Source organism: Mesoplodon bidens, assembly GCF_964165515.1.
Source record: "Mesoplodon bidens genome assembly, chromosome: 7".
NCBI lineage: Eukaryota > Metazoa > Chordata > Mammalia > Artiodactyla > Ziphiidae > Mesoplodon > Mesoplodon bidens.
In genome coordinates, this window is record NC_138164.1 from 64,066,339 (window position 1) to 64,092,535 (window position 26,197).

The 26,197-nt window shown below is 35.9% G+C and overlaps 1 protein-coding gene across 4 annotated transcripts in view; it reads right to left on the reverse strand.

Annotated features, from left to right (window-relative positions):
* Positions 1-26,197, reverse strand: part of RSF1 (remodeling and spacing factor 1) — a 184,918-nt gene that overhangs the window by 36,784 nt on the left and 121,937 nt on the right. For 3 of the 4 annotated variants that reach the window (XM_081241100.1, XM_081241099.1, XM_081241098.1), the window contains exons 5-6: positions 17,659-17,813; positions 591-2,356 (exon numbers count right to left, since the gene is read on the reverse strand). In XM_081241100.1, coding sequence (XP_081097226.1) covers positions 591-2,356; positions 17,659-17,813 — 1,921 coding nt within the window. Of the gene's footprint in view, positions 1-590; positions 2,357-17,649; positions 17,814-26,197 lie in introns of those variants that run through there. The other variant, XM_081241101.1, reaches the window with a different exon arrangement.

The following is a 26,197-nucleotide window of genomic DNA, read 5'->3' on the forward strand; positions in this document are numbered from 1 at the left end:
GTGAAAAATTGGAAACGACCTAAATGTCAATCAAGCAGGGAGTGGTTAAATAAACTGAGGTACACCCACACTATGGAATACTACATGGCTGCCAATAACCAAAAAGTAGACTATATTTACTGATATGTAGAGTTCAGACACACACTGTTAAGTGAAAAGCTCATAGAAAAATAATTTGATTCGATCTATTTTTAAAAGAATGGGAAGTATTTACGAACACGGACATGAATATATGGAAGAAGGACTGCAAAGAGATGTAGCCCAAACTGGTAATAGTGTTTCTAAGGAATTTTCATTTTTCAATCATACAGGTATTACTTGGATAGTTTACAATACAGAGAATATATTTCTACATTGCCTATAATAGAGAAAAAGTTTAAAAGATGACAAGATTATACAGTCTGAAATTTAATGTCTGGAGGTAACTACTAAGAAAAAATATCTCAGATATTGGAAGAGAGGCTTTTTTGCGGTGGTTGTTGTTTTAGTTATCTTTGAATGAGCTAATTTAGCCAAAAGCAAACAGCTACAAACACTCAGAGCCAAGTATTTCTAAGAAAAATTAAAACTCAGAGTAGAAGAAATTTTACCTTGGTTACTTTAGAATTTGTATCCTTCTCTGTTTTTTTCAAATTTTCTTTTTTCTCAGTTTTTTGCAAAGCTGCTGACTCTTCTTCCGCTTCATCTTCTCCTTCCCCTCTTTTTTTATCAGCTTTCTGATCTCTGATTTCAGCTACTTTTGCTGTGGGTCTAGATATTCTTGGAGACCTCCTTAAAGTACGACCCACATTTGTTTTCTCTTCTTCCTTTTCTGTCTTCTCTTGCTTGGTTTCTGGCTCTAGAATTTGGGGAGGAGAATCTGGCTTCTTCTTCCGACTGGATATCCTAATTGTTAATTTGATGCCCTCTTTCTGCCTTTCAGAGGTTATTTCTGTGTTTTCTGAGGCAGTGGTTTCTTCTTCAGGAATCAACTTATATTTAAATTTGCTTTTTTGCATAGAACCCTTTGTCTCAGAAGGATCACCTGCGCCAGAGGTCTGGGCATTGTCCAGATTATCCACTTCTACCTTTGTGGATTCAGAATCCACTTTTAAAATTTCTGGGTCTATTTTCTCCAAAGACTGACCTTCAGCGGAACTGCTATTCTGACACTCTACCACTTCTTTTTCTGAGGCTAGTTTCTCACAGTGGACAGTCATGTTAGATGATGGAGAAGTTTCAGCTGTCTCAGGAAACCCTGCGTTTACTGATTCTACAGTACTCTTTGGAACCTCCTCTGGTATAGGACTCAATCTTTGAGTGTCTTTATCAAGAAAAGTCTTTTTAGACTTCTCTAACTTTTCAAGACATTCTAGGACTGGTGGGCGCTTATCCTTCTTACTTTTGGGAGACCTCTCTTCAACTCTCATGCTACAGGATTCAGCGGCAGATAAAGCAGTTTTTGAGGAGAGATGCTTTGCTATTTCAGAAGTCTCAAGAGGGGTTTCCATTTCTGGAGGACCAGTTTCCTCTACGTGCCCTTTGTGACTCTGTGTCTCTAAGGCTGATATTGAACTATCTGCATCTTTCCCTAAAGTGACCACTTCTTTCTCAAGATCACCTATTTTCATACTCGTTATGACAGAATTTAAAGACTCTGCTCCATTTCCCTCCATGATGACACTTCGGTCCTTAGAGGGGCTACAGCTATCTTCCTTTGTATCATAAAACTTCATCTCCATCTGTTCTGTCTTAAAATTTGGAGTTACCCTTTCATCACTAACTTCTCCATTTACCAGCTGTTTCCCTTCATGACCAAAAGTAGTGATTGTAGAGATCCTTTTACAAGTCTCTTCCTCTTGTTTTATTTCATCTTTCAAAAACTCTTTTGTTGGAGTAACTGATTTACACAAAGGTCCTTTGATTGGACTGTCAAAATCATCACTCAGTTTAATTTCTCGTTTTTTTAGTGGTATCTTGGCCTGCTGGTCATTTTTAAGTTTCTCGGTTTCTTCAGTAGACTTCTCAGTGATTTCTTGAGAAGATTTAACATTGCCAGCAAAATCTAGCCTCTCAGGCTCTAGCTTCTCCATGTTACCTTTGATATCTCTAGGATCTGCTCTACATTCCTTCACTTCGACTTTTACGGGTTTGACATTTTCCTTGAAGGAATCACTTTCTTCTTTGCTAATCTTTTTTTCTTCGCTTTCTGGCAAAGGTTTTTCTAGCTTCACTATGACTGGCAGTTTTACAAGTTCCTTTTCATCTTCTTTTTCTATTTTCACAGTAGTCTCTTCTAGAGCATTGGGTGTAGAACAGTTTTCTAAATCTATTGGCTGCTCTTCACTTTTCATCTTTTCACTTTCCTTCCGTTGCTCTAAAAATCAGAAAACGTTCACATGAATCTAAGCATTCAAGATTATAAAATATATAAGGCATAACATAAAATATATTTCCATTTGAAGTTTCTCTCTTAAAAGAGGTGGCTTCTGTCACTGGACATCTGACAATAAAAAATAAAATCGGACAGTAAAGAAAATTACCAAACTCTGAAGTACAACTTTTGGATATTAAAAAAACTTTTATTTAGAAAGACTCAGGTTTCTGCTTTATACTTTTAGCTTCAATGTTCTCAATGAAATGGAAATATTTATGCAGCTCAAATAATTTATTCAAGCTCCAGTGATGGCTCAAAAATATGAAACTAAGAATATATAATAAAACATTTCCAAAAGACCATGTTTGTTTTAAAACCTGACAACTGTTCTTCTTTGCAAGTCATTGAGCACTTCATTTCACTGAGGTAACATGAGCAAGGCAGTGGGAAAATGTTTTATGTTTTATTCAGGTTATAAAAGTAACAATTCTGTACAGAAAATGAAAAACAGAGAAACAAAAAACATGCCCATAATCCAAATACCCAGAGGCAATCACTATTAATATTTTATTTTAGGTTACTTCCTTCTAGTCTTATATATTTTTGAGATCATTGGGATCATGCTGCCCCATTTTTCTCACTGAAACATTAGCATTTTCTTATGATATTAAATGCCTTTACAGAAATTGGACTTAATTATGTAACATCCCTCAATATGGTTATATTACAGTTTACTTTACCAAATGCCATTACTGAACATTTCAGGAGTTAGTATTTTATAAGGAAACTATTTGTATTTATCTGTCAACTCCTCTTTTTACCTTATCGGCTATATATTTCCAACTTTCATGGAGTACCTAATAGTGCAAATTTAAATATAACAAAAGTATGGGGCTTCCCTGGTGACGCAGTGGTTAAGAATCTGCCTGCCAATTCGGGGACACAGATTCGAGCCCAGGAAGATCCTACATGCCGTGGAGCAACTAAGCCCGTGCGCCACAACTACTGAGCCTGCGCTCTAGAGCCCGCATGCCACAACTACTGAAGCCAGAACGCCTAGAGCCCAAGCTCCACAACAAGAGAAGCCACTGCAATGGGAAGCCCACACACCGCAACGAAGAGTAGCTCCTGCGCACCGCAACTAAAAGAAAGCCTGCGCTCAGCAATGAGGACCCAACGCAGGCAAAATTAAATAAATAAATTTATTATAAATAAATAAGTAGGGCCTCCCTGGTGGCGCAGTGGTTGAGAGTCCGCCTGCCGATGCAGGGGATACGGGTTCGTGCCCCGGTCTGGGAGGATCCCATATGCCGCGGAGCGGCTGGGCCCGTGAGCCATGGCCGCTGAGCCTGCGTGTCTGGAGCCTGTGCTCCGCAACGGGAGAGGCCACAACAGTGAGAGGCCCGCGTACCGCAAAAAAAATAAATAAATAAATAAATAAATAAATAAATAAATAAGTAAATATAACAAGAGTCATATTTAGTAAATATCATAATCTTTGAATGGAATTACAGAGAATGCATATACGCTTTAAACTGTGCTCAGGGAATCTGAGCAGTGTTTTCAGAATTCTTTAACTACTAATTTTACCTAAATTTTCCTCACCCTATCCTTGCAACTGAAAAACCTCACTTCTTAACGAAGTTTTACCAAGATAGAAATTAAAAACTTTTTTATGAACGGATTCTTGCCAAGTTGATACACCAGAGTTTCAACGTTTTCGTAGGAATAAAATGTAATAGACAGAAGTGAGATGAAGTAGGACATATTCTTTAAACTGAGAATTCAACATTTCTTTTAAAAAGTTAAGTACTTTTATTACAAACTACCATTTCTTTTATGTTCAATCATACTGCAAATAAAAAATTCAAGAACCACTGATAACTACTGAGAAACTGTGCCTCCCTCTTTAACTGTCATATACTTATTTAACATATGCACGTCACTAAGAAAATTAAAGACATGGCAGAAATTATCTAGTTTGAATGTCTTCCCTTTCCCATTGATTAAGTAGGTTTAGTAAATTCCTATTCATTGAAATTGGTTAATGTATCAGGAAGTCTAATTAAATAAATATCTTGGTTAACAATTAAAATACAGATTATCATCTTTATAAATAACTTTAGCCTAATACAAAGAGTATATTAAACACAATTTCATATTTTTCTATATATTTTGGTTCAAAAAGCAACTCAGGATTCTCATTGTGATTCCCACCCAAGCTAAAATGACACTTTGCTTTTGGGGTGGTGAATGAATAAGTCCTTTAAACTGATTTTGATTTGAGTAACAACATGGCAAAATAAAATGAAGAGTAACATTAGGTTCAAGACTCCTAGGTTCAGTAATCCTAATTCAGCTAGTGGTGTACCTTTAGATATGTCACAAACTCTATGATCCTTATTTCTTCATGTATAAATAAAGCAGCTGGACTAAGTGACCTCAACAATTATTCTTCACTGGCTTATATTTCTCTTAACCCCAAAATATTCAATATTTTTTTGGCTTAGTTCTTATAAGAGAAAAACATAACAACACTTATAACTCTAGCTCCTGTAGATCACATGGATGTATCCCTAAAACCGAAGACACAAAAACCATGACATGAAATGAAACTTTAAGCACAATCATAATTGGTAAAAAGGTCATTCAGTTATACAAGCATTTCCAACAAGTTCTGTCAAAAGGAAACTAACTGTAAAGGAAGATGCAAATGAGTTTAAGAGACATGAAATTTGAAGTAACAAAACTCAAGGAAAAATTCACCTCTAAAATCACAATGCAACAGCAACAGTGCTTGACAAACTTAAGGTGATTCAAGACACGTGTTACTTACTGTGGGTTTTTAAAGCACATTCATTCATTTACTCAACAATTATCTATTAATCACCTATTATGGGCTTTCCCACCCATCCCAATCACTATGTAATGAAACACTGAATGTCTATGTAAGTTAACACTGAAGGACATTGCTAGTTACCTATCTAGTATCAATCTCCTCTTCTTTCTTACTATTGCAACTCTGATTTTGTTCAAGAAAGTACTTGCCTCTTCAGATACCTTATAGTTAAGGGTCATGTGAACCAATTCTGGCCAGTGAGATGCATGAGGAAATCTGGGTGAGACTTACAAGGTTCAGTTGACCTATGGCTTCTGCCCCTTCCCCTGCTTTTTTGTTGAGACTGCACACAATACCTGGAGAGGGAACAATCAAAGCCACATGCTAAGGATGGCAGATTAGGAAGGGTACTTGACGGCTTCATGGAGCTGCTGAACCAGACCTGAACTGCTTACCACATGACATTTTATTACAAGAAAAAAATTTAACTCACACTTGTCAGAATGGCCATCATCAAAAAGAACACAAACAAATGCTGGTGAGGGCGTGAAGAAAAGGGAATCCTCATACACTGCTGGTGGGAAAGTAAACTGGTGCAACCACTGTGGAAAACAGGATGGAGGTTTCTCAAAAAACTAAAAGTAGAAATACCACATGACTCAGCAGTTCCACTCCTGGGTATATATATCTAAAATAACAACAACACTAATCTGAAAAGATACATGCACCCAATGTTCACAGCAGCATTATTTACAACTGCCAAGGTATGGAAGTAACCTAAGTGTCCACGAACAGATGAATGGATAAAGAAGATGTGGTAGATATATGCAGTGGAATACTACTCAGCCATAAAAAAGAATGAAAGATTGCCATTTGCAGCAACACTAAGTGAAATAAGTCAGACAGAGAAAGACAAATACTGTATGATATCACATATATGTGGAATCTAAAAAATATAACATATAGCATTATTGATATATATCAATACATTTAAAAATCTTTTATTTTATATTGGAATATAGTTGATTTACAATGTTGTGTTAGATTCAGTGTACAGCAAAGTGATTCAGTAATACATACACATAGATCTATTCTTTTCCAGATTTTTTTTCCCATTTAGGTTATTATAGAATATTGAGTTCCCTGTGCTATACAGTAGATCCCTGTTGATTATCTATTTTATATATAGTAGTATGTATATGTTAATCCCAAGCTCCTAATTTATCCCCCCCCACCTTTCCCCTCTGGTAACCAGAAGTTTGTTTTCTAAGTCTGTCAGTCTGTTTCTGTTTTTTAAATAAGTTCATTTGTATCACTTTTTTTTAGATTCCACGTATCAGTGATATCATATGATATTTGATCTTTCACTGTCCAACTTACTTCACTTAGTATGATAATCTTTAGGTCTATCCATGTTGCTGCAAATGGCATTATTTCATTCTTTTTTGTGGCTGAGTAATATTCCATTATATGTATATATGTACCACATCTTCTTTATCCATTCATCTGCTGACGGACATTTAGGTTGCTTCCATGTCCTGGCTATTGTAAATAGTGCTGCTATGAACACTGGGGGGCATGTATCTTTTTGAATTACAGTTTTCTCCAAATTTCTGCCCAGGAGTGGGACTGCTGGATCATATGGTAGCCTGCTGGATCATATGGTAGCCCTATTTTTACTTTTTTAAAGGAAACTCCATACTGTTCTCCCTAGTGGCTGTACCAATTCACATTCCCACCAACAGTGCAGGAGGGTTCCCTTTTCTCCACACCCTCTCCAGTATTTATTGTTTGTAGACTTTTTGATGATGGCCATTCTGACTGTGTGAGGTGATACCTCACTGTAGTTTTGATTTGTGTTTCTCTAGTACTTAGCAATGTTAAGCATCTTTTCATGTGCTTTTTGGCCATCTGTATGTCTTCTTTAGAGAAATGTCCCTTTAGATCTTCCGCCCATTTTCTGATTGGGTTGTTTTTTTGTGTGTGTTTGTTTTTTATATTGAGCTGCATGAGTTACTTGTACATTTGGAGATTAATCCCTTGTTGGCTGCATCGTTTGCAAATATTTTTTCCCATTCTGTGGGTTGTTTTTTCGTATTGTTTATGGATTCCTTTGCTGTGCAAAATCTTTTAAGTTTAATTAGGTCCCATTTGTTTATTTTTGTTTTTGTTTTGGCCACACTGCGCGGCATGTGGGACCTTAATTCCCCGACCAGGGATCGAACCCATGCCCCCTGCAGTGGAAGCAGAGTCTTAACCACTGGACTGCCAGGGAAGTCTCTGTTTTTATTTTTGTTACTCTAGGAGGTGGATCCAAAAATATACTGCTGGATTTATGTCAAAGAGTGCTCTGCCTATGTTTTCCTCTAACAGTTATATAGTTTCTGGTCTTACATTTAGGTCTCTAATCCATTTTGAGTTTATTTTTGTGTTTGGTGTTAGAAAATGTTCTAATTTCATTCTTTTACATGTAGTTGTCCAGCTTTCCCAGCATCACTTGTTGAAGAGACTGTCTTTCTCCATGGTATATTCTTGCCTTCTTTGTGGTAGATTAATTGGCCATAGGTGCATGGGCTTATTTCTGGGCTTTCTATCCTGTTCCATTGCTCTGTATTTCTGTTTTTGTGCCGGTAGTATACTGTTTTGCTGACTGCAGCTTTAAAGTATAGTGTGAAGTCAGGGAGCCTGATTCCTCCAGCTCCATTTTTCTTTCTCAAGATTGCTTTGGCTATTCGGGTCTTTTGTGTTTCCATACAAATTTTAAAACTTTTTTGTTCTAGTTCTGTTAAAAATGCCATTGGTAATTTGATAGGGATTGCACTGAATCTGTAGATTGCCTTGGGTAGTATAGTCATTTTGAGAATATTGATTCTTTCAATCCAGGAATATGGTGTGTCTTTCCATCTGTTTTGCATTATCTTCGATTTCTTTCATCAGTGTCTTACCCATTTTCAGAGTACAGGTCTTTTGCCTCCTTAGGTAGGTTTATTCCTGGGTACTTTATTCTTTTTGATGTGATGGTACATGGGATTGTTTCCTTAAATTCTTTTTCTGATCTTTCATTGTTAGTGTACAGAAATGCAACAGTTTTATGTGTATTCATTAATGAACTCTAGTAGTTTTCTGGGCTCAAAATATTGAAATTATCATTTGATATTACCAACATGCATTTAATGGACAAATAATAGGAGCTGCCTTCACTAAAACATCAGTATTATCATTTTATTGCATGTTAAAGGGATACGAACCGGTGCCAATCCTTTTGTAACTTATTTAAAAATTACATGGTAGATATCTGCCAAAAAGGTATCAAGAAGTTTTTTATAATTAAGTATAACAAAATAAAGCCACAGGGGACTTCCCTGGTAGTCCAGTGGTTAAGACTCCACGTTCCCAACGCAGGGGGCCCAGGTTCAATCCCTGGTCAGGGAATTAGATCCCACACGCCACAACTAAAGATCCTACATGCCACAACAAAGATCTCACGTGCCTCAACTAAAAGACCCCGCATGCCGCAACTTAAAAAAAAGATCCCGCATGCTGCAACGAAGACACCATGTGCCACAACTAAGACCCAGTGCAGCCAAATAAATAAATAAATAAAAATTTAAAAAGTAAAGCTACCCACAGAAAACAAATGGACCACTTAATAAATTATTAAAGGCAAACAGGAAACAGAACCCTGTCAGCACCTGAAAAGACACAAGAGGCATTAATATTTGATCATCTCTTTTTGTGATGTTAAGAGATGTTAATGCTGAGTATCTAAAACCTTTTCTTATTAGGGATTACAAAATGATATTCCCGGGCTTCCCTGGTGGCGCAATGGTTGAGAGTCCGCCTGCCGATGCAGGGAACACGGGTTCGTGCTCCGGTCCGGGAAGATCCCATGTGCCGCGGAGCGGCTAGACCCGTGAGCCATGGCTGCTGAGCCTGTGCGTCCGGAGCCTGTGCGCCACAACGGGAGAGGCCAGAACAGTGAGAGGCCCGCATACAACAACAACAAAAAAAAAAAAAAAAAAAAAAAGATATTCCCATTCTGTCAATCTTCCATCAGTGATTATAAACCCTATAAAAATAAACTTTACTAATTTATTATTTTGTTATACAGTGGTACAGTTAATACTGAAAAGTCAGGATTAAAGTTAAATTCTTTTTGCTTATTTAACAATTTTCAAAATAATAATTTGGTCTCCACTGGCATCCTCCAAAGGTAACCAGTTTTTCTATTAGTATTATGATGAAGTCATGGATTTAAGATATATTCAAAGTGTTTTAATCCACTACAGTTATTATCCTTGTGATGCTTAAATTGTCCCATCTTAGACAATGGAAACCTTTTTAAGTTGGCTCTTGAGTCTTTCTGAAATGACTTTGATACAGTCCATACTACTTGAAATGACAGGATGTTTCTTGGCTCATTATGCCCCAGAAATGGAATCAGCCACTTTTCCAAGACGCCTTGGTTTACTTTAACGGGAAACTGTATTTCAAGACTACGATCTGGGTGCTAAAGGATGCTCACTGCTACTGGGTTGGCCACTGTTTTTAAGTCTTTTCAGTGGACAGAGCTAGAAAATAATAAAATTAACCCATGAGTTCATAATGATATTTGTTTTTCCTTAACTTTTCTGTCTTACATCTTATTTCTTTTTCCCACACTGGTTTTCAAGGACACCACAGATGATATAATTAGAATATCAGTTATTTTCCCCTCATATTATGCACGTTTTTAGAATAACAATGATACCACCATCACCAAAGTGATTTAATGAAAGGTTCACAAGTTTTTTGCACGCACTCTTCCCATTCTTTCTCCATTTGTTTTGTCTTACTATAGCTCCACTGTGAAAACACATAGCCATTAAAGACTACATGTTCTCTATATCTGTCATTTAGATTTAGTTACATATAACTACCAAGTTAATGCTCACCCAACATTCTTTTTTAAATCTTTATTTTGAAATAATTTTAGACATATAGATGTGTTACAAAAATAGTTCAAGTACATCACCACCCTGTTTCCCCTAAGTTAACAACTTACATACTCACAGCACAATTATCAAAACCAGGAAATTAACATTAGTAAAATACTATTAAACATAAACAGATTTTATTTAAATTTTGCCTTTCCCCCCAACCCCCCACCAGATCCTGTCTGTTTGAGGATCCATGTCTCATTTTGTTCTTGTGTTTCTTTAGTCTCCTCCAATCTGTGACCATTTCTCATTCTTTCCTTGTCTTTTCTGACCTTGACAGTTATTTTGGAGAATACCTCTCAATTTGGTCTTATTTGATGTTTTCTCAAGATTAGATTAAGATATACATTTTTGATGAAAATTTCACAAAAGAAATGTTGTGCATTATATCAGAGGCTACATGATGATGTTAATACCTTGATCATTTGGTTACGGTGGTGTTGGCTGTTCATTCCACTGTAAAGTTAACCATTTCCCCCTTTGTAACAGGTAAATGTCTTGGGGAGATACTTTCAGATTATGCTAATATCCTGTTTCTCCACAAATTTGCACACACTAATTTTAGTGTCAGAGATCTTGCCTGCAACAATTACTACTGCAGTATTTCCCTAATGGTAAATTTGTATTATTCTCATTCCTTCTACACTGCAGGGAAATGTAGTCCCTGCAGTGCAAAAGGAATTATTTGACATTCACCTGCAGGGAAGACCTGTCCCTTCACCTCCATTTATTTATTTATTCAATTAGGTACTTATATAAGTAGGAAGTCATAGATATTTCTTTTATTCTAAGATTTAAAATCTATCATCATATAAATTTGTTGCTAAAACAGTTCTGCTCTCACCACTGAGAGCTCCTTCCAGTTGGCACTGTGTACTACTGAGATGCCTAAATTATTTTTTGAATATGTCCTTAATTTCTGTCATTCTAAGATATTCTAGGCTTATCCTGTATTTTCCCTGCCCATCTCCTGAATCAGTCTTGTCTTTAAGGGGCACTAGTTCCTTTTAATGGAAAACAATATTTTGAAATAAAAATCTAGAAGCTAACAGTGCTTATTGCTACTGGGGTATCATTGTTTTTAGATTCCTCTCATGAACAGAGGTGAGAAATACAGGTATGTATATTAAACTGTACAAATGAATACATTTATATTTATTTCTATATCACCCACCATTGAGGTTTTGTTAGTCTTTTTGGCTATCTGAAGCTCATTCACTAGAAGATCCCTATAAAAAGACTCATGGGAAATTAGGTCTTCAATAGCAGTTTACCTGCAATCTCTATCTAAAAGTCAGTTTGGCTAGACATAAAATCTCTGGTTCACATTTTTCCCCCGTAAATATGTTATGGCATTTTCTTCTGGCATAAGTCATTGCTTTCAAATATAGTGATGGCAGTTTATATTCTTTCCCTTATAAATTACCTGGTCTTTTTGTCAGGATTGCCAAAGTACTTTCTTCAAAGCCCAATAATTTTACTAGAATATGTCTTGATGTTGGTTGTTCTGGGTTGATTTTCCAAGGTACGCAGTATCTTTTAAATATGTAGTCTCATATCCTTTTTTTATTTCAAGAAGTTTTGTTAAGCAGAGTCTTTAGCATTTTTGTCTGTTCCCTTGCTTTGGTTTTCTTTTTTATGGGCCTCTGTTGGATTTTCACTGCGTATCTTCAAATCCTTATCTCTTTCTCTCAAATCTTTATCTCTTTATTCATTTGCTTTTGTTTTGTTTTTAACTTTTTAAAAAAACACACACCTTTCCATCCGCTATTTATTAAGGGCACTAATTCTTGTGTTTGTTGACTCAGATGTTATTCATAGATTTGTGAAAAATCATAACTCTACCACCTATTAAGTTTTCATATGTCTAGTAAGAATGTCTTTTGGGTAAGCTTTCATTCTCTGCAGTGATGTTATTCTACTTCTTATTCTCTTTTGTTATTATAATTCTGTGGGATTTGACCTGGATCTTTTATAGTTGCTCATTTTTATGGCAAGTAGACAGTTTTTCGAATTTCACAGTTATAGAGCTCTGCATTTTTTATATTAAAAATTAAAGTGATTTATTTTATGAGGTCACCTACCTCTAGCCTTCTCCCATACTTTTATTTGCACCTTCTTTTTTGCTTGTCTCCATTGTCCCTATTGTACTTAATTTAGATCCTATTCCCAGCAGATTGCACAAAGCTCTGTGTGGAGTTTAGTCTTGGTAGGGAGCTTTGGCTGGAGAAGTTTGAGAAGTCAAAAGGCCTAGAGTACCCAAGTCCCTTTAAGATCTTAATTTCACATACTGTTTATAGTTTTTTATTTTTGCCATCAATATGTTCCTTTTATAGGGGAATCTGTAGAGAGTCAAAAACCATGCCACTGACATTTTCCAAAAATTATGAATGATAAATTATCACCTTCTGATTCTACTCACAACAAATTCAATCAGAAAAGAAAACTTCAACAGTTTCTCTAATCATGAAACGTTTCTTTTTCTTTTTTTCTTCCTCCCTTCTCTCCCTTCCTTCCCTCATAGAGTGGAATGAAGAGTTAGTATAATACTAAAAATGAAATAATGATGGTATTCAATTACAAAAATTGTATGAATATCCTGAACATAGATGCCCCGTATACAAAACTATTCTTTAAAATTCTATCAGGCGGGGCTTCCCTGGTGGCGCAGTGGTTGAGAATCTGCCTGCTAATGCAGGGGACACGGGTTTGAGCCCTGGTCTGGGAGGATCCGACATGCCGCGGAGCAACTAGGCCTGTGAGCCACAGCTACTGAGCCTGCGCGTCTGGAGCCTGTGCTCTGCAACAAGAGAGGCTGCAATAGTGAGAGGCCCGTGCACCGCGATGAAGAGTGGCCCCCGCTTGCCACAACTAGAGAAAGCCCTCGCACAGAAATGAAGACCCAACACAGCAAAAATAAACAAATAAATAAACTCCTACCCCCAACATCTTCAAAAAAAAAAGTGTTGTGAATATCATAAACCAATTTATTAAAAAATATTAATAATAAAATAAAAATAAAATTCTATCTGGCATTTTCAAATTGATAGAATTTTAAAGAATGGTTTTGTACATATAGGGCAACTACACGCAGGATATTCACATAATTTTTGTAACTGAAGGTCATCAGTAAGTTTTCAGTACTGTACTAGTAAACTTTGGTTTAGTAATTTATCCTGTAGCTATTCTCTCCACTCTGTCAATATTACTTCAGGAAGGCAAAGTAAACAATATTAATTATTCTCCTTAAGACTGAATTCAGGGCTTCCCTGGTGGCGCAGTGGTTAAGGATCTGCCTGCCAATGCAGGGGACACAGGTACGAGCCCTGGTCCGGGAAGATCCCACATGCTGCGGAGCAACTGAGCCCACGCGCCTAGAGCCCGTGCTCCGCAACAAGACAAGCCACCTCAATGAGAAGCCCGGGCACTGCAACGAAGAGTAGCCCCAGCTTGCCACAACTAAAGCAAGCTCACGTGCAGCAAGGAAGACCCAATGCAGCCAAAAAAAAAAAAAAAAAAAAAAAAAAAAGACTGAATTCAGAAAACCTATTTCAGAATGCAGGCCATAACATCCATTTCTAGATACCAAATGCAGTATAGGAAAGTGCGCCAGATTATCCCTTAACTGCTACATTTCCTATTGAACCCATTTCACAAAAAATGAATAAATCAACTCATAAATTGCAATATCAAAAATGTTTCCATTATATCACCAACCCAATAAATTGGAGTCTTTGGGAAAATATTAATTGATAAGGTAAAGATCCTTCCCTGAATGATATTAAAAGTTTTAATCCCTCCCCCCACCAAAGCTTCTTAGCATCACACCATGACTAGGCCATCTATGTTCCATGAGCTAAGAAAAGCTTTTTTCCTTCTCCTGAGAACTTGACTGTTGGTTAAGTTCTGCTCCTCTTATAAACCAAAAACTGGAATGTCAACTCAATCACTAGGCCACAGAGCTCATGTTATCAATAACATCTAACTGATGAACTACATCTGGATTGAGGAAAAAAAAAAAGTAAGGCACTGAGAACAGTGTTGGTACATTGTGATGATATACGTGTCAGCTATTTTATCCACTACAACGTAAGCTTCACGAAAGCCAGGATTTTAGTCTGCTTTGTTTACTAAATTCCCATGCCTAAAATCATGTTTGGCACATAGTAGGTACAAAATAAGTATTTGTCGAATGAATAAGAATCATTTTGCTATTAGAATAAGAGAAACAGAAGAGACACTATCTAAGAGAAAGAAAAAAACCAGAGAACTAAATGTCTTGCTCCTCCCCTCCTTTGCTTTTTCAAGAGATGTCCTCCCCTACAGACTTTCTTTTAATTGTACTGAGAGTCAGAACATCAGCATTCACTGAGGAATATTTTCAGAAGCAGCTGTATGAAAGCCTCTGTTGTCCAGTCGGCCCTCTGCACCCTCAGATTGAAAATATTCAGAAAGAAAATTCCAGAACGTCCCAAAAGGCGAAACTTGAATTTGCCACACACAGGCAACTATTCACATAGCATTTACATTGTATTAGGTATTACAAGTAATCTATGGATGATTTAAATGAAGTATACGGGAGGATATGCATAGGTGACATGCAAATACTATTCTATTTTATATAAGGGATTTGAGCCTTCTTGGATTTTGGTATTGGCAGAGGTTCTGGGAGCAATCCCCAGAGAGACCAAGGGATGACCATATTTGTTTCCAAGGTTAGGAGAAGACTGCCTTTATAACCTTGATACTCCAAAACTGTGGTCCTCTGACCAGCAGCATCAACATCAACTTGGCCTCTGTAAAAATGGTGAATCAGGTAAATCACTAGGTAAACATCATGCATATTAAAATTTGAGAAGTACAGCTCTAGATCACTCTAGTTAAAGTCATAGGCTTTACAAGAATCAGAGTTCAAATCTAGACTCTGACACATTATTATCTATATGACCTGGGCAAGCTTATAAACTTCCAAATTCCTTCATCTGTAAAACTGAAATAATAATAGTAGTACCTCAAAGAGCTGTTAATTCTTTTATTAAAAGGGTTAAATAAAAAAGCACATGAAGCATTTGGTAGGCTGCAAAGAAGCAGGACATGCCCAATAAATGTTAGTTGGTGTTATTGTTGAAATTCCCCCTCTCCTATAAGACCCCCAACAGTGAAATTTTAGAATTAAACACAAGAAAGAGCTTTACTTTATTGAGGAAATAGTTTTTCTTTCTAATTTAAACTATACAATGACTCCCCCTTCAAAATCAGTGTAAAATTTAAGTTCACTTAATAGGAATAATTGCCTCTTAAATTTCTATTGCCTTGACCTCTTTGGTCTTGATTTAAGTACACTGGAGAAGAAGCAAACACAGGAATGAATGACCAAACTGAATGACCAAATGAATATTAAGTCTAAACTCAGAACTAATCCTTAGGGATACTACTAAAAAATCTGGAAAATTCAATAACATTATATAGTAAACTTGAAAATTGCTAAGAAAGTAAATCTTAATGGTTCTCATCACAAGAAAAAGTTTTTTGTAACTTTGTATGGAGACAGATAATTACTAAATTTATTGTGGTGATCATTTCACAAGGCATACAATGTCAAATCATTATGTTGTACCCCTGAAATGAATAATAATGTTATATGTCAATTATACTTCAATTTAAAAACATCTTAAAATTCAATAGTGGGTTTAGACTACTTTAAAATTATTATGTTTTACTGATGTAGGCTACAAACTGAATTTTAAGATATAGAAAAGAATTTTTCAAATCAGAAATATGGCTTATGAGTAAGACCACCAAAGATATTTGAAATCATATAAACACTGGTCAAAGGAGGACAATAAACAGGATTTTTGCTAAAAGCAATGCTTAATATGTACAAACATTATAACCTACATTAAAAGGCATAATTACTTGTTTTTATGCGATGCTTGCAGCTAGGGGATGACTTTATGGTTAATTCCCTCAAAGCAGCAAATAAGGTAAAAACATATTGCTTTCAGGTTCTAATCAAAACAGTAAAGGAAAACTAACAGTAGAGGAAGAAAGCATAATAAGGAGAGTAAATTCTCTCCCCTGTCATTAAAAGGTATGTTATCAACAAAAAGTATTAACTAAAATGATGTTAGACAAAATTTCAGTTGGTTTCTCTGCTTCTAGAAAAGTTAGGACTTGGTTCTGTCCTTCTAAAGAGGTTACGATTTGATCTGCTCAATTAAGCATATTAGGAAACTCAATCAAGAAATCAAGTTTAATAATTATAATTCTTGTAGACTTAAGGATTTGCTAAGGGCAACCCAAAACAAATAAACAAAGAAAACCAATCCACACCACACACACACAAACAATTAAAGAATTGGCAAAGAACTTGAATAGATATTTTTCCAGAGAAGATATACAAATGGCTAAGTACATGAAAAGGTGTTCAACATCATTATAGTCATTATGAAACGGCAAATCAAAACCACAGATACCACTTCACATCCATTAGAATGGCTATTATTTTTAAACGAAGAAAAGAAAAGAAAGTGACAAGTGATGTGTAGCATGTGAAAAAATTGGAACCCTTCTGCATTACTGGTAGGAATGTAAAATGGTGCAGTGCCTGTAGAAAATGGTATGGCAGAGACTCAAAAAATTAAAAACAGAACTATCATTGGGTCCAGTAATTCTACTTCAGGTATATACCCAAAAGAAGTGAAAGCAGATATCTATACACCCACTTTCATAGCAGCATTATTCTCAATAGAAAAAAGGTAGAAGAAACCCAAGCATCCAGTGACAGATGAATACATAAAATGTGGTAGATACACACAATGGAATATTAGCCTTAAAAAGGAAATATTCTGATGCTTGCTATAATATGGATGAACACTGAAGACATTAAGCTCAATGAAAATGAGACAGTCACAAATGGACAAATACTGCCATGATTTCTCTGAAATAAGGTTCCTAGAGTTAGTCAAATTCATAAAGAAAGTAGAATGATGGATGCCTGGGGCTGAGGGGAGGAGGAAAGGGGAATTAGTGTTTAATGAGTACCCAGTTTCAGTTGGGGGAGGGGAGTCTAGAGATGAATGGTGGTGACAGTTGCACAACAACACAAATGAATTTAATGCCATAGAACTGTACACTTAAAAATGGTTAAAATGACAAAATTTTGTTATATATATTTTACCATAATAATTTTTAAAAGTTCACTAATATCTTGTACTCTTAAATTAGTAACAGATATTATGTTTTGATGATATGAACATTTTTTATTTAATTTTTTTAAATGTTCAATACAAAAGACCAAAGTCCTCAATGGTTTTGGCTGCTGCTGCTTTTTTTTTTCATTAAATAAAAGGAAAATGTACCTCCTTTTACAGGAAGGGTTAAAAATTTTCAAATTGAGGGAATTTCAATTTATATAGCTGGGAAGAGGAGTAGAAAAGAGAAGAAATTACAAAACAAAGCAAAACAAAACACACAAAAAAAACCTTGTTTAGGTGTTTCTTCCTCCTTTTTAGTCTCCTCATCCTCTAAGCTGGGACTTTCCCGGGAAGAGTTGTCCTGTTGGCTAGAGTTTTTCAATAGTACAGGATCAATTTGTGCTTTCAGGAGCGCAAGAGTCTCAGCCAACTCGTTTCGATTTCTAAAAAAGTGGAAAAAAAAAAGACAGCGTAAAAATCTTTCTTGTTTTCTAAGACCTGTGTTGCCAGGGGTTGGGGGGGAGGGTTGGAGAATTGGGAGGCTGGGGTTAGCAGATGCAAACTGGTATATATAAGATGGATAAACAACAAGGTCCTACTGTATAGCACACGGGACTATATTTAATATCCTGTGATAAACCATAATGGAAAAGAATATGAAAAAGAATATGTATAACAGAGTCTCCTTGCTGTACAGGAGAAATTAACACAACACTGCAAATCAACTATACTCCAATAAAATTAAAAAAATATATCTTCTGTTCTAAAGAGATTTCAGAATATATCTGTTAGAAATTAAAATTTAAAAAAGAAAAACATATTAAGAACATCAAGAAACACTAGTACAGCTAACCCTAATTAACCTTAAATTTTAAAATTAAGTATTAGGAATGAATACATATTAAAATAAACTCTTCCCCAAAGAGGAATCTTAAGACTATTCTATTGATTTGAATGGCAATGCAAATCTCTTTGGTTAAAAAAACAGTAGGAACAAAAATTAAACAAAAAGCTAAGTTTGATAATTTTGAAAAATACTATGCAATGTCTAGGGAGTACAAAATCAATGGAAAACTTGCTTGAAGAAGAATTTTTTTAAACTAAATGATTCAAGTTTTTGATTCATTTGGGAATAAGAACTCTTTTCCACCTACAGAGAGAATAATATTTGAAACTGCTATGGAAGTCTACTAACACAGGTCAAAAACCCAAAAATTTAGGTTATGGATGCTGCTTTGTCAATTAGAGTTTACAACTACAGGAAGGGAATTCATTTTGAATAAAAAATACAAGAAAATCCCAAATAAATAAGATACCAATCTACAAATTATCTGTTTTTACTACCAAATTTGCAGGTGTAGTATGGTCAATTTTAATGCCACTTACAAACAAGAAAACTAATTTAAATATTTTTCTGCTCAGATAAACAGGGTGTAACAGTGAAAATAAAAAGGGAACCCTGGACTAAGAGTTGAGAAGCTTAGTTCTAGATCTGCCACTAAGTTAATTAAACAGCACCATGATCTTCCCATCTGTGTCATCAAAGCACTGTGCATGCACCTCTAATTCTACGTAGTTAGTATTAAGATGAAACTACTTGTTTTCTTATCTGTCATGCCACATATGTCCTCTATCCTCTGTTTCCACCTCTGTGTCCGATTCCAACTCCATCCCACTTAGCTGCCTTATGAAGTAGGCTCTAAAAAAATGTTTAATGAATGAATAGAATCCCCGTTCCTAAACTAAATGGCGATGTACCCCTGGACAGGTCATATATCTTCATTAGCCCTGAGTTTCCTTATCTGTAAAAGACTGGATTCTCTCAAGTATTATTAAATTGGCTTCCAAAGAAAGTAATAAAATTGCCAATGATTGACATCTTTCAGAAGTTAAAATGACAACCATTTTATCATTGTGTATGACAATGAACACAGGTTTATACATATTATAAATATTGTGCATAGGAATGAATACATATTTATATATATTATAACTATCACATTAGCATATACAATAAAATGAATAGTATTAGAATTTTAATTATCTAATAGTAGAAGGTCAGATTAGATGCACTTTCAAGATCATGTCTGGTACTACATCCACATTACAAAAAAGGAAAATTAAAACCTAGATATGTTAAATAAATTAATTTTTGGCTAAGTTTCTATCTCTGAACTTCATTAGACCAACCTGATTCTAACCTAAACCTCTATCCACTTAATGTTATTACTATGATATTTCACTGAGAATTCCATTTTTTTGAGGTCATGCTGGGAACTGAAAAAAATACTGAAGTATTTCACTATACCTATTCTTAAAAGCTGCTGAACATTAGAAGAGTGCCAATATTGTCAGAAAATCCATGTCAATTACTTCCACTACTCTAAGCAACAAAAAATTTAGCAGAAAAATTAATTAAGAACTCCCCTAAAGGCTTTTAACCTGACTACTGTATTAAAATGCAAACCTAAAATAGCCATTATTATATGAAAACAGAAAACTACCCATCTGGATTTCTCCTGTTTCAATCTTACAATTAGATTTAGTATGCTAAGTAATTTTTTAAAAACCCTAAATTAGAACTAGAGGGTATTTTAATAAATATACATATATTAAAATTATATCCAAATTTCTTACAGGACCTTTTATTTTTAGTATGATTTTTAAAGGTTACTTTCCATTTACAGTTATTACGAAATATTGGCTATACTCCCCATGTTGTACAATACATTCTTGAGTCTATCTTACACCCAACAGTCCGTACCTCCCCCTCCCACTGGTAACTAGTTTGTTCTCTATATCTGTGAGTCTGCCTATATTTTGTTTTATTCACTAGTTTGTTGTATTTTGTAGATTCCACATGTTAGTGATATCATAAAGTATTTGTATTTCTCTGTCTGACTTATTTCACTTAGCATAATGCCCTCCAAGTTCATCCATGTTACTGCAAATGGCAAAATTTCTTTAAGACTGAGTAGTATTGCATTGTGCGTATATGTGTACGTGTGTGTGTATAAATATATGTAAACCACAACAGATTCATGTATGTTAATTTTGTTTCCTGCAACTTTTCCAAATTCACTGCTGAACTCCAGTAGTTTTCTGGTAGCGTCTTTAGGATTTTCTATGTACAGCACCATGTCATCTGCAAACAGTGGCAGTTTAAGGCAGTTTCCTCCTTTCCAATTTGTATTTTTTAATTTCTTTTTCTTCTCTGATTGCTGTGGCTAGGACTTCCAAAACTATGTTGAATAAAAGTGGTGAGAGTGGGGATCTTTGTCTTGTTCCTGATCTTAGAGGAAATACTTATAGCTTTTCACCATAGAGTATGATGTTAGCTGTGCGTTTGTCATATACAGCCTTTATGATGTTGAGGTACGTTCCTTCTATGCCCACTTTCTGGAGTGTTTTTATCATAAATGAACATTGAATTTTATCAAAAGCTTTCTGCATCTATTGAGATGATTATATGGTTTTTATTCTTCAATTTGTTAATGTGGTATATCACACTGATTTGCAGATACTGAGAAATCCTTGCATCCCTGAGATCAATCCCATTTGATCACAGTGTATGATCCTTTTAACGTTTTGAGTTTTTTTTTTTGGCTGCGCCACATGGCCACGTGAAATCTTATTAGTTCCCTGACCGGGGATCGAACCTGCACCCCCAGCAGTGTAAGTGTGGAGTCTTAACCACTGGGCCAGAGAAGTCCCCTTTTAATATATTACTGGATTCGGTTTGCTAGTATTTGGTTGAGGATTTTTGCATCTACGTTCACCAGTGATACTGGCCTGTAATTTTCTTTTTTTTATGATATCTTTGTCTGGTTTTCATATCAGGGTGATGTTGGCCTCATAGAATGAGTGTGGAAGTATTCCTTCCTCTGCAATGTTTTGGAATAGTTTCAGAAGGATAGGTGTTAACACTTCTCTAAAGGTTTGGTAGAATTCATAACTGACTCACTTTGCTGTACAGCAGAAACTAACATAACACTGTAAATCAACTATACTCCAATAAAAAAATTAATTAAAACAAACAAACAAAAAAAAGGTTTGTAGAATTCTCCTGTGAAGCCATCTGGTCCTCTACAGGACCTTTTATTTTTTTTAAATAAATTTGTGGGGTTTTAAAAAAATATTTATTTATTTGGTTGCATCGGGTCTTAGTTGTGGCAGTCAGGCTCCTTAGTTGTGGTATGTGCACTCTTAGTTGCGGCATGCATATGGGATCTAATTCCTAGACAAGGGATTGAACCCAGGCCCCCTGCACTGGGAGCATGGAGTCTTAACCACTGTACCACCAGGGAGGTCCCTACAGGACCTTTTAAAGTAGACTGTGGATTCTAACAACAGTTCAGTTGTTTTGCCCTCCCTCTCTCCATTGTTTTCTTTTCCTTAAAACATTTCTTCACTGAGGCATATTAAATCAGATATATTCCTCCAAAATGCCATGTTCTCTTATGATCTCAGGTGTTTACATTTCTGTTCTCTTCAGCCCATAGTGCGCTTCAGACTAACTCCAATCATTATTTCAAAGACAAACATAGAATGGATAGATGTGGTATATCCATACAAGGGGGAATATTATTTAGCCATAATAAGGAATGTAGTACTGATTCTTACTACATAGATGAACCTTGAAAATATTATGCTATCTGAAAGAAGCCAGACATGAAGGCCACATATTGTATGATTCTATGTATATACAGTGTCTGGAAAGGCCACTTAGGGAAGCAGAAAGTAGACTGGCAGCTGCCATGGGCTGGGGAAAGGGAAAATGGTGAGTAAATGCTAATGTACAGGGTATGGGGTTCCTTTGTGGGGTGAGGAAAATGCCCTGGAGTTAGATAGTGGCGATAGCTACACAACTTTGAGAATATACTAAAAATCACTAAATTGTATTTTTAAAAAGTGATGGTGACTTGGACAAGAATGTAGTTATGAAAGGAATGAGGAACGTTTAAACACTGGGTACATTTTGCATAGAGAGCTGACTGGATTTGCTGCAAGAATGGATGGGGGGCTTCCCTGGTGGCGCAGTGGTTGAGAGTCCGCCTGCCGATGCAGGGGACGTGGGTTCGTGCCCCGGTCCGGGAAGATCCCACATGCTGCGGAGCAGCTGGGTCCGTGAGCCATGGCCGCTGAGCCTGCGCATCCGGAGCCTGTGCTCCGCAACGGGAGAGGCCACAACAGTGAGAGGCCCGCATACCACAAAAAAAAAAAAAAAAAGAATGGATGGGAAGTGAGAGAAAAAGAAAAGTTAACGCTGTGCCTCCCCAGTTTTGGATCCAAGCAAACATGGATGTTATTAACTGTGATGGGAGAAACATATTGAAGTGGAAAGGCTGGAAGCTCAAGTTATGGGCAGATTGACTGATTTTGACTTAATGGATTCTTAACTATCTGTACCTAAAGTTAATCTAGACTTGAGTGAAGTAGAATATATCATCCTAATTATATAATATATATATAATATATAGATTAGAATATATAATTATATATTCTAATCATATAATGTGGAATATGATTTTTCTTAGTCTAAGGGATGTTCAGAGTTAGAATTAGTGGTAGGGATAAACGGCTCAGAAGCAACTGACCTGATAGCCCATTCAATTAAAAAAAAAAGACAAAACAAAAACACAGCCAAGCACAGGTTATCATCTTCTGCCAAGTATGGGTTAGGTATCTGGTTCCTTCATAGCGCACTGGAGTGATCTCCATCACAGATCACATTTATGACACTATATTACCATTTACTATTTCTCTGTATCTTTCTCCCACAATATGGAGAGCTTAGGAATGGCATCATGTCTTTGTACCTCCAGAGCACAGGACAGTTAGTTATACAGCAAGTCTTTAGCAAACACCTGTAATATATGATTCCAAGGTTTACCAATAATTTTCCATCTTTTTCATGCAAGTCCAAATTACTGAGTAGATAAAAAGGAAGATAACTGAGTATGACAGTACTCCTTAAGGGGGCCAAGAAACTGAAGGAAGGTATTAATGAGTGATATCAACAGCAGTATATTAATAACAGAAGTTAACATTAGTGAGTGATCACTATGTTCCAGGAATTACTCCAGAAGCATTACATGAATTAATTCATATAATTCCAGTATAATCTGATTAAATAGGTACTATTATTACCCCCATTTTATAAGACTAGGAAAGTGAGAACATGCAGAAAGGTACAGTAATTTGCTTATGGTCACAGTTAGTACATATTAAAGGCAGAACTGAATTATAGACAGTCTGACTTCAGAGACCATCTTTTCAATCACTGTGCTATATTAGCAGCATGTCTTGACAGATTTTCTAATTATGGGTTCATGAAAACTCTGTATACTATTTAGAAATTAGCTCTTTGGAAATGATTGTCAAACCACTATCAATACTTAAAATATTTTTATTGAGGTATAATTGACATCCATTGAAATGAACAGATCTTAGGTGTTCAGTTAATCAGTTTTGACACATGCATACATCTGTGTAATCCATACATCTATCAAGATAAGGAATATTACACATCACCCCAGAAAATTCTCCCCTGCCCTGTCCTCCTACTCAATCCCTCTCCTCCACCAAAAGCAAAAAAATGAATTACAGTTTTGAACACTGGAACCATATATCAGTTTAGTTAATTCCAGAACTTAAACGGAATAAAACATTATGTACTTTTTGGCTTCTCACACATGATAATGCCTTTGAGACAAATCCACAGAGTTGCATGCATTATAGGTCATTTCTTTTTATTGCCTAGTAATAATCCATATATGGGGACTATTATGAACAAAGATGCTATGAACCTTATTACACAAGGTTTTTTGTAAACATTTGGCTTCATTTCTCTAAGATGAATACCTAGGAGTGAAATCACTGGGTTATGGGGTAACAGTTTGTTTAACATTTGAACAAATGGCCGAAGTGTAAGTGGTTATACCATTTTACATTCCCACCAGCAAGGTGTTTAATAAGAGTTCCAGTTGGTCCACATTCTTGCTAACATTTGGTACTGTAAGTCATTTTCATTTTAGTCATTCTAGTGGAGGTAAAGTAGTATCTCATTATGGTTTAAATTGGGAATTCTCTGATGATAATGATATCAAACACTTTTTCATGTGAATATGGGCCATATGTATATATTCTTTACAAAGAAACTGTTCAATAGTCTGCATAAAATTTTATGTTTCTTAGCAGACCTAGTATAAAAGCACTTTCAGCACTCCCTTTCTGATTTTGAAGAATCGCCTAATGAAGTCTGGTCTAAGATGTGCTAAAATTCTCTGATCATTAATAACCAATAACTACCACTTCATGGTATTCATATTTTTTGCTCCTCTTCTACATTCCTAAAGAAAATTGCTTGACATATCCCCTAGCATAATATCACTTATAGCATGTTATTTCATCAGACATAGAAAATATTTTTCTGTACTTTATCCTCTTTCATTGAGGACTAAAGTAGTGATGAAATAACTATAACAAATACTATTCTTTCACGGCAATTATGTTTCGAACATTAGTTGAAATGAGTGGGACACTGGCTAGAGCTCAAACATTTTTGTTTTTGAAACATAATACTTGCTTAAGCCATACATAACTGCCGGTTTTATAGGTTAAAATGTTCAAATGTTGGCAATTTCATTGCCAATGTTGGCAATGTTGATTCAATGAAACTTAACGATTTTTACTATTTTGTAAGTAACTTAATAAATCTAATTGTTCAAACAATTATATTTCAGTTAACCACTTCCTATCTATCCATCTCATATATATTTATATTATAAATTTCACACACACAGGAATGGAAATTGCAGAGGTTTTAAAACTATGATGTTATAGCATTAAATTTAAAAAAAACTTAAGAACTTAATTTTTTTTTTCTTTTGCGGTACGCAGGCCTCTCACTGTTGTGGCCTCTCCCGTTGCGGAGCACAGGCTCCGGACGCGCAGGCTCAGCAGCCATGGCTCACAGGCCTAGCCACTCCACGGCATGTGGGATCTTCCCGGACTGGGGCACGAACCCTGTCCCCTGCATTGGCAGGCAGACTCTCAACCACTGTGCCACCAGGGAAGCCCAAGAACTTAATTTTTTAAGAGCAGTTTTAGGGTCTAAGCAAAATTGAGAAGGTACAGAGATTTCACATATATTCCATGCCAATGCACAGCTTCCTCCATTCTTAAGATTATGTTTGTTACAATTGATGAACCTATCCTGACACCTATCCTACCACCCAGAGTCCATAGTTCACGTTACGGTTACCCTTAGTGTGGTACATTCTACGGGTCTGGACATATATATACCAACACATATCCATCATTACAATAGTATCAGACAGTTTACTGCCCTGAAAATTCTCTGTGCTTCACCGATTCATCCCTCATTCCTCTCTAAACCCTGACAACCACTGTTCTTTTTACTTTCTCCATAGTTTTATGTCTTCCAGAACATCATATAGTTGAAATCATACAGTTAATTTCAGACTGCCTTCTTTTTTTTATTAATATGATTTAACCTCCGTGTCTGTTCATGGCTTCACAGCTCATTTGTTTTGTTTTAGACAATATACCATTGTCTGGATACACCTCAGTTTATCCTTTTACCTACTGAAGGATATTCTTAGTTGCTCTCAAGTTTTGCCAAGTTATGAGTAAAGCTGCTATAAACACTCATGTGCAGGTTTTTGTATAGATGTAAGTCTTCCAATTCTTTGGGCAAATACCGAGGAAGATGATTGCTGGACCATATGGTAATGTTTAATTTTGTAAGAAGCCAGCAAACTGTCTTCCAAAGTGGCTGTGCCATTTTGCATTCCCATCAGCG